This window comes from Conger conger, chromosome 2 (assembly GCF_963514075.1).
Source record: "Conger conger chromosome 2, fConCon1.1, whole genome shotgun sequence".
In the NCBI taxonomy this organism is placed as follows: domain Eukaryota; kingdom Metazoa; phylum Chordata; class Actinopteri; order Anguilliformes; family Congridae; genus Conger; species Conger conger.
In genome coordinates this window covers 58,778,194-58,788,305 of record NC_083761.1, presented here as the reverse complement: position 1 = coordinate 58,788,305, position 10,112 = coordinate 58,778,194, and the positions used below count along the sequence as shown (strand labels likewise).

General features: G+C 38.9%; 1 protein-coding gene across 1 annotated transcript in view; it reads left to right on the top strand.

Annotated features, from left to right (window-relative positions):
* Nucleotides 1-244: 244 nt before the first annotated feature.
* The window catches only part of LOC133122319 (voltage-dependent calcium channel gamma-3 subunit-like), a 44,964-nt gene continuing 35,096 nt past the window's right edge, over nt 245-10,112 (top strand). The window contains exon 1 of the mRNA XM_061232247.1: nt 245-455. Within this exon, the coding sequence (XP_061088231.1) occupies nt 245-455 (211 nt within the window). The remainder of the gene's footprint in view (nt 456-10,112) is intronic.

Genomic DNA, 10,112 nt, shown 5'->3' with positions numbered 1-10,112 from the left:
TGGACACAGTGTTCCTGCTTTTGTGTGACACGCGGACATTAAAGTGTCTGGGCAAAGCTGGGGAAGTTATTCAGCACAGCACCGTATGTAACCACTATTATACCAACACCTGTGAAAAGTTGAAGATAATGGTATTCTTTACCGAAGTCGACCGGAGTTTTCTGTCGGGAGCCGGCATGCCACGCGGGCAAGGAGACCTGTGAATTGCCCCTTGCTGCATGTTCCCACCCTGGAATAAAGCATAATGAGGATGTGTGATAGAGGAGTCCAGATGTTAATTACTACGGTGGGGGCTTTTGCTGCGTTCAGTTTGATGACAATTGCGGTGGGAACTGACTACTGGTTGTATTCCAGAGGCGTGTGCAGGACTAAGAATGCAAACGATAACGAGACTAGTAGGAAGAACGAAGAAGTGATGACCCATTCGGGACTCTGGAGGACCTGCTGTCTGGAAGGTACTGGGTTTTCTTATTGGTTAATTTAGTGAAGGCTGTCCAAAATAAATAGTTAATTATTAATTGTTGCCATATTTTGCAGTTTAACAACATATTATTCTTATTTAACCGTTTATTATGTTTCTCCAGTGGTTGATATTTGATTTAGCCCTTAGAAAGATTTTCGTTTCCTTGCTCCCGTTCTTTTCTTTAGCGTGTATGTGATAGCCTATTTGCTACCTGTGGTATGGTATCTCGTGCAGCTGCTACTTAAAATTGTTAAAGCCGACTACCATTGCAGACACGCTCGTTCGTGATCTTTAAGGTAACCTGTGGAATTTTGTTCTCAGACAAGTTTGTCCCTATGAATACTGAAAAGCGCGAATGAGAAGAAACGGGTATATCTTGAAGCCACTTGAATCTATTCAAACATTCAATGCACGGCATTAACATTTTACAAATATAATAGATTCAATATACTTGCTGTTACAGAGTTGTGTTATCGCAATTGAAAAACACAAATATAAGCTTACCCTCTGGCCGAGAAAATGTAGATGAGATTTAAATTTAATTAATATCTTTGTTGAATCTTTCGTATTTGTATATTATCAGAAAAGGGTACTCTGTGGATTTTATGAATAGCCTACATATAACGGTATGATAAAGTGTGTGTGTGTGTGTGTGTGTGTGTGTGTGTGTGTGTGTGTGTGTGTGTGTGTGTGTGTGTGCGCCCGTGTGTACGTGTGTGTGTGTGTGTGTGTGTGTGACAGAGAGAAAATAATAATATTGCTCTAAAATCTGTACATGATGAGTTGCTTAAATGCTTCAGGTTTTCACTCACTGCAGTGGTGAAGACACTATGCCAGGTATGGTTTCTGCATAAAAGGATTTTTATAATCAGGACTGAAAGAAATATGGAAATTCTACCAAAACCCTACATTTCATGATTGTGAAAGTTCCTTAATTTTCTGCATTTTCTGACTACAAGCCACAGACATAAGCACATCTTTCAATGACATCTACCCAATTTAATGGTACAGGTCAGTAATCAGTAGTTTATGTAAATTATAAGGCTTTGTGATATTGTGATAGAATATACATATACAAAACAAAATACCTTCTTATACATTATTAGGAATATATGGCTTTGGACTTTCCTTGACTTTCATTTTGGCAGTGCTTGACCTTCTTAAAAGGAAATGCTAATGTACTAATACCTCAGGAGAGATGCATCAGTATTTTATATGTGTTCTTTAGTACTGTTCTTCCATCTGTTCAATCAGAAAACAATTACCAAAAAAAGCAAATGTGATTTTAATTGAATGCTTTTCGTTCTTCAATTTGAGATCAACTGCAGTCGGCAAAATGTTCATTCCTTTTAGGCAAACAGCAAAGTACTGATTGCTAAATGAGCAATGTGCCGCAGTTGTGTTATTGCATATTTGTTATTCATGTGTTTGCCTGGAAATACATTTTCTCCCAATACAACTGGGTGATTCTCTCAATTTTACAACAGCAACAATTTTCCCTAAATCCTATACTGAAATTATGCTTTTTAATCCCTCATTTTCTCACTTGCAGTACAGTCATTGGCCCCCTTTCCCTGTGACTTAATGTGAAAAATTCACAAAAATACAATGTCAGATTGGCTATACCCTGCTGTCATAATTTTGACATGCCATTGCTTGCTATCATGCACTATACAATGATACAGTAGAAACACAAAGCTCGAGTCATCGAGTGATGTTCCTTTTGATTAAAAAAGCCCCCGTAGCTCCCAGTAGTGACAGTGTCTTAGTGATTACTGGGGTTGCTGCTGTTGAAGTCACTTACCATGACAGAGCCGAATGCCCATTCGCTGTTCTCTTGTGGATATGCAGTCGGAGATATCCGCCCGGTAGTTTCATAATGTATAGATTGCAGTGCTTTAGTGGCTCCATATTGGCAGTTCTATGAATACATGCGGGCCAATAATTAAATATCAAAATAAAGGACGGTGTGCCTGGCATGAATAGCGTTTCCACTGCTTTACTTGTTCATTTTTTTTGTTATTTTGCAAGTCTTGGCTGGATCATAACCCACTGAAAAGGAAGAATCAACGGGGTGCTGTCGAGCATGAGCTAACATGACCTAGTGTCCTACGCAGTAGTCACTTGTATTTCATCCATGCATACTGTAATTGCGTTAATAAAAATGTAAGTTCTTTATGTGCAATAGATATGAAAGGAGCAGTGAAAGGCCAGGAGATGAACTCAGCTCATAAATGTGTGAGTGACTTGGTATGAAGAGCTGGCCCCGATTTAACAAGGCTTTAAAACAGCAGCTCTGTTATTGCTAACTGTTAATTGCGTTAAGTGGGTTTAATCATTATCATCTACACTTTTACATTTTACACCTGAAGAGAAAGGAGAGAGAATTAATATCTTACATTTATTAGCGAGACTTGGGAAATGTCTTCAGGCATAGTCATAGGATGATTTATTTATTGCCGATGGTTGTTTAGCCACAGATATTTGTTTTACATTCTGTGCACCAAAGAGGCCAAGTGCAATGTAAAGTACATGAAATCACTGAGTAGGTGTGATTCTACAAACCTCAACAAATCAAGGGAATCATTCAAGCAGTTTTGTTTTTGTAAAATTGTCTTACATGCTGAAAATAAGGATTGTTTCCCACAAGAAAAAAGCAATAACTGCATCATTTCTTGTAACATAACCAAGATCAAGCTTTTTTATGACAATATATTGTGTAATCTTCATCCAAAAAGCAGAGGCATATTATATATGCATTTTGTGGGCTATTTTCTTGTGATTGAAGCAAATGAAGTATAGAATGTAGTCCCCTCCCTGTGTGGTTCCTTTACCCTGTTGTATTTTCCAGATTTAGTTTTAATGAATCAAGTGAGACTTCATCAAATTTCATATTCTAAGCTGATGCTTTCCAGACCTGACAAAAATGAATATGAGGGGGAATCTTTTTATTATTATTATTTATTGACTGATATTTCACGCATTGATCAATTAGGTCAGCCTTAATTACATTTAATCTTTTGTAGTCAGATTAGTGATGATCAAGATTTGAGGAGCCTGTCTAAAGATTAAAAGCAAAAGGTTATCATGAACTGACAAAGCCCACGTTTTGCCAAATTATTTTCTCGCCTACAGTATTTCCTTCCTCTGAAAACATTTTCCCCGCGCGTTACCAAACGTAACGACTGTTTCGCATTCGCTTTTCGGAAAATACGGCAAAAATTGATCTTGGGAAGCCACCATTGATCACAGACAGTGACGTGGTGCGGGACTGCCGCGTACAGGATACATTGTTCCTTAATGGCATTTGTATTGGGTGCTACAGGTATGGCCAGGCGTGAAATTGATGATGTTGGTCTACAGGTGCGAGTGTGTTTGAGGTGAAGGATTGGCTGAGCGGCGGATAAATGATGAAGCGGTGGCCGCGGAGGAGAAAGGGCGAGGGAAGGAAAGCAAGGGAGTGATGAGGAATAGCGAGGCTCTTCCCTCTGTGTGCGCTCGAGTAGAACATGTCTCATGTACTCTCATCAGCCCGCTCCTAGGCAACCAACAGCCCCGGCCTGGCTAGAAGGCCTTCGCCGGGCCTCAGTGCTTTCCCCCTACTTTCCCTGCCGTATGGAGATACGACAAGCGGCGGGCTACACCAGAAATTTCAGGGCAAAAAAATTATGTATATCCAAAGCCTCTGCACTACACGTTTCTCTCACTATTTTGTTGAGTTTGTATGTGATACTCTGGTCAGGCAGTGGAAGAATCATACATTGCTTTCTCACAGAAATTCACGTTATACCCACACCCTTTCAGATAATGAAGGCTGTATCATTATATTAATATGTTGAAATGTTTTACATGTTTCATTATGAATGAACTCCATAGTAATGCTGCATGTCTACCCTTTTTGCGTCTTGACTTTTTTGACTGTCAGGGAGAGGGCACTCCCTTAATTTTAGCCCTGTTTTAATGCGCCCTGTCCCTATAATAGGTGTCTCAGGTGATGATACCTCTCTGTTGTTGAAGCTGTGTTTTTGCTCGTGATTTGAGCTGCGAGCTGTGAAGTATGTAAAGAGTAATACGGGCTAATTACACCGCCTGGCATCAGTGGAGCGGCACTTTTGTGCTGCTTGGGTGCAGACCGGGAAGGAAAACGGCTGAGTGCCCCCACCATTAAGCACATTGGAACAAATAGGCTTTGATGGCCCAACTCTCGCTACTGAGTACAAAGGACTCCAAGCTTGAAATATTAATGTCCCCTTGGGTCAACAGGCCAAAGCAGAACTAAACCAATTACATACTTTATAAAATACATGTATTCTTTTTTTATGAATAGTGATTGGTTGTATAAATCATAGTTTGTACTACAATGTATAAGTAAACATACAAATGTGAGTAAACAGACATTTTAGGAGCTATGCATGTGGCAGTCATGAGTTCTTCCCTATGTTAAAACTGTTTCTCCCTTTACTATGGAGAACAATGTTTTGCTGTTAGATGTGGGTAAGGTCTAATAAAGGGTTATGATCAGTGAATGCCTTGCATTGGTCAGTTTTACCTTATCTGTCCTGTTCCGTAGTTTGTTCTAATGACTTTGGTATGCACTTTTTGTATGTCACTTGGATAAAAGCGTCTGCTAAATAAAATGTAATGTCAGTGTATGTAATAAAGAGTGATGATATTGGTCAGTATTTTGAGTGGATGAGGGTATTGGTCAGTGTGTAATAAGGAGTAAGGGCAGTGGTCAGAATGATGATGTAGATGAGGGTATAGGTCAGTGTGTAATAAAGAGTGAGGGTATAGGTCAGTGTGTAATAAAGAGTGAGGGTATTGGTCAGTGTGTAATAAAGAGTGAGGGTATAGGTCAGTGTGTAATAAAGAGTGAGGGTATTGGTCAGTATTTTGAGTGGATGAGGGTATAGGTCAGTGTGTAATAAAGAGTGAGGGTATAGGTTAGTATGTAATAAAGAGTGAGGGTATTGGTCAGTGTGTAATAAGGAGTAAGGGCAGTGGTCAGAATGATGATGTAGATGAGGGTATAGGTCAGTGTGTAATAAAGACTAAGGGTATTGGTCAGTGTGTAATAAAGAGTGAGGGTATTGGTCAGTGTGTAATAAAGAGGGAGGGTATTGGTCAGTGTGTGATAAAGAGTAAGGGTATAGGTCTGTGTGTAATAAAGAGTGAGGGTATTGGTCAGTGTGTAATAAAGAGTGAGGGTATTGGTCAGTGTGTAATAAAGAGGGAGGGTATTGGTCAGTGTGTGATAAAGAGTAAGGGTATAGGTCAGTGTGTAATAAAGAGTGAGGGTATTGGTCAGTGTGTAATAAAGAGTGAGGGTATTGGTCAGTGTGTCATAAAGAGTAAGGGTATTGGTCAGAATGATGATGTAGATGAGGATATAGGTCAGTGTGTAAATGTTAAATGGACTGCATTTATATCGCACTTTTATCCAAAATGCTTTGCAATTGAGGACGTTCATTCACACATTCATGCACACACTCAATGCCATGGGGCGACATGGCTCAGGCCGTAAGAGCCGTCGTCTGGCAGTCGGAGGGTTGCCGGTTCGATCCCCCGCCCTGGCTGTGTCGAAGTGTCCTTGAGCAAGACACCTAACCCCCAGATGCTCCTGACGAGCTGGTTGGCGCCTTGCATGGCAGCGAATCGCTGTTGTTTTGTGCGTGTGTGAGTGTGTGTATGAATGGGTGAATGAGAAGCATCAATTGTACAGTGCTTTGGATAAAGGCGCTATATAAATGCCAACCATTTACCATTTACCATCCAGGCACCAACCTGCACATCAGGAGCAATTGGAGGTTAGGGGGTTAGTGGCATATGTGAGTGTGTAATATATATATAGAGGGCATTGGTTAATATGATGAATGGATGAGGTCTTATGTGAGTGTGTAATAAACAGTGAGGGCATTGGTTAATATGATGAGTGGATGAGGACATTGGTCAGTCAGTGTTGTAACGGGTGAGGGTAGGACTGGGCAATATGGCCAGTCTTGAAATCATGAAGATCATACCAAATGAAAATGATAAAAGCTGAAATATATGAATATATCCCATCTCTCCTCTAATTCCAGTGATCAGCTTGGGCAGTGCAGGATTCTGATTTCTTTGGCCAGCGGGCTGATATCTTGGGTCAATAACCTGTATAAGCCTCTTGAATCATTTATTTTCCACAGCGGTGATGTGCAGCATGTCTTTAGTGAGGCAGTATGATAATACACGAGTGATATCTTTGTGTGGTTTTGATTTCCTGTCATAAGGCTTAATGCTAGAAAGGCAGCTGCAATTGTTTGTTGTTTGGTTCTCACATCTCTAGCAGTTGGATATAAAAATACCATGAGCTCAAACTTTGTGTGTGCTCTAAAGGATGGTACTGTTTCAGACGGTGGAAAAGATTTGGGGTGTCATCTGTTTTTGTCACCTCTGATCTGTGCCAAACAAATGCAGCTCTAAACTTTGATTTCTTTGTCTTTATCTCGGCATGCTTGGAACTTACGGTGTGGACTTCTCCTTTGAGCTTTGAGCTCTCCCCTGAGCTTTTGTCTTCACTAATTGTTTTACAATTGAGTCCTCGAGTGTCCTTCCTCATCTCCAGCTACTGAAGATGCTAAGTGTATTTCGACAGGCGTACAGTTGCGTAGGTTTATATGTTGCACACAATCAGCTGTTTGAGTAGCATATTTGCCTGTGAGCTATTGATGTGATCAGAGCCGGCACTGTGTGTGATGTTAATTTGGGCATTTCTCTAAAATACATATATCCAGGGAATAATGTAACCAAGTATCTTTTAGTGGAAACCCACGGTTTGCCAAACCCTTCAAAATAGCCTTCTTGATAGCAGTCAATCCCACAAATAAAACATGTATTTTTCTCTGTTGAGAGTATTACAGCATTTTAGTCGTCCTCATGCCCAACAGTCTGTGTGTCTCAATGACCCGAGTGTCTTCGCCACATATTTCTTAAGAGGTTAATGGGAGGGAAATCCCACTACATACAGTACGTGTATGTGCCTACTGCTCCTAACAAGCAAAGATAGGGTGTCCAATAATGACAAATCTGTGGTATGGAGGAATGTAAAATATATGAGCTGAAAGCATACCAGCTGATAAACCAGATTTCTGGAGGATACAAATGTATTATTCTGAACTTAATCCCGGTATAGAATCACAATAGAGACCCATAATATATGCAGAGAGTATTAGTGTTACCTCATTTATTGTAAAGGAATGTGTGTACCTTATTTGAACAGTATACATACTGTATCTGAGGCAGTGTACTGTGTCATGAAATTAATTAAACTACATATGTGTATATTATTATTATTATTATTATTATTATTATTATTATTATTATTATTATTATTATTTTGTAACTCTACTGTTTGTCTGTATATGACCAGACTATAAATATCTCACAATCTCTCACAGTAATTTATGGTTTAGTTTGATTTCCCACACAAAAATAAAATACTATGCTGGCTTGCATCATTACTGTTACATAAACTAAACAAAGTGAGTGTTCTGCACATTACTAAAAGGAAATATTTGTTTGCTCGGAAACCTGAATAGTAAGGTGATAAACAGGAGTGATAAACAGATTTTTTTTTCTGTTTATCACCTGAAATGTAAGGTGATAAACAGGAGTGATAAACATTTCCAACCACAATGTATGCTGTTGTTGTACATCCCTGCAACATTGTCAGATTAAAGAAAAACTTTATCTATTTATATAATTCAAGTTAATTGGCATGCCCAAACTATTTACAATGGCTACAAATACAATATTCTCCATTGTACGCTGATGAAGATGTGTTTTTGTGTAATTTTCTGAAATTCATTTATAGCTTTTGTCTTTGCAAGCATACATTATATGAGTAGGTAATTGTGCAATATGCATTTCATACCATATTTCCTTGCTCTGAGGTAATTGGTGAATATGCTATTTCAATCTCCTTTTTTGCTTGTTGTTCCTTAAAAGGCTTGCTTCATTTATGCTTGTTTCCTGGTCTTGGTTCTGTGTGGGTAGGTTATCATTACTGAATACACATTACATTATCTATGTTGTGAAATATTTAAGATGCATCTAGGTTATACCCTGGAAGTACAGAGATGCAGAAGCAGTGTTTACTTTTTTCAAAATTGCATGCTGAGCAGTTTCAAGGTGCCTGATGAACTACTAGAATCATCAGTCTTGAAAATGTTGATCATTATACAATATGTTTTGTTGTTTTTCGTTTGTGACAAGGTGAGATTTTATTCTTGTTTCAAAGCGTCTGAAATGGTTTTAGTATTCCTGAAGCTGTTTCTCAAAACCACCTTTTGGCATTGGAGTTTCAAATCATCTAAGCACAGGACAGCTTACAAAATGTTATTTTGATAGCGTATGGGTTTGTACATAAACATACAAATTATGTGTTATTAGCTTATGCCACTCTTTCTTTCTTGTCATCAAAGCAATTTCATAGCAACCTGCAGTGAGGTCCATAAGTATTTGGACCGTGGTACAATTTCTGTTGTTTTGCCTCTGTACTCCAGCACATTGGATTTGAAGGTTAAAGTACAGACTGTCACTTTTAATTTGAGGGTATTGACATCCATATCAGGTGATCTATGTAGGAATCACATCCCTTTTTATGCATATTCCCCCCTTTTTATGGGAGCAACAGTAATTGGACAGTTCAGCTGTTTTTGATTAGTCAGGTGTATTCATTTGATTCCTTAGCACAGATATAAGAAAACTTTCAGTATCTAGTCTTAATTATAGGCTTGTCTGAGTCTGTTATTGGCATTTGTCAATATGAGGATTATACGTCAAGGAAGCCATGATGTATTAGCATGAGAAATAAGAAAAACATAGACAGTAGGCAAAATAATAACTTATCGAAATAAAGTGTTTCGAACATCATTAAGAAGAAAGACAAAAGATGTTTGGCAATCTTGCTTTGCATTTGATTGAATTTGAGAAGATAACTTCAGCAGTTACCTTATCAATGGCAGTATCTGTGGCAGCTATACATACCTGAACTATCATACCACCATATTTTACAGATGAGTTCTTGGGAAGTTCATTTTAGCCTCTACATGTTGCTCTTGCCATCCCATTGGAAAGTCAATCTTGGTCTCATCTGTCCACACTTTTTTTTTGTAAATGTTTCCTTGAAGATTACATTACATTACATGTTATTTAGTGGACACCTTTATCCAAAGCAATATAGAGTTGATTAGACTAAGCAGGAGTCAACCCCCCAGAGCAATGTGGGGCTAAGGGCCTTGCTCAAGGGTACAACAGTTGTGCGGATCTTAACCGGGGATCATGTACCTTCACCACTACAATACAGGCTGTCCCTGCCCCTGCCAAGTCCTTCTTCCAGGACCCAGCAAGCTCTTTTAGGTACTACTTAGCAAACTGTGCCCTGGCCATCCTGTTTTTGGAGCTAATTAGTGGTCTGCATCTTGCATTGTAGCCTATGTAGATTGATTTGTGAGTAGTCCACAACAGGTGGAGTTTGATACATACTGTATGATTTTATAGTCAGACTCTTACAAAGTAATGCACTTCTCCCACTCATGGCAGCCATTTGTGGTTTCATGTATTTTCTTTTTTACATTTATTTATGTATGTATTTATTCAATTCAGCATTTTA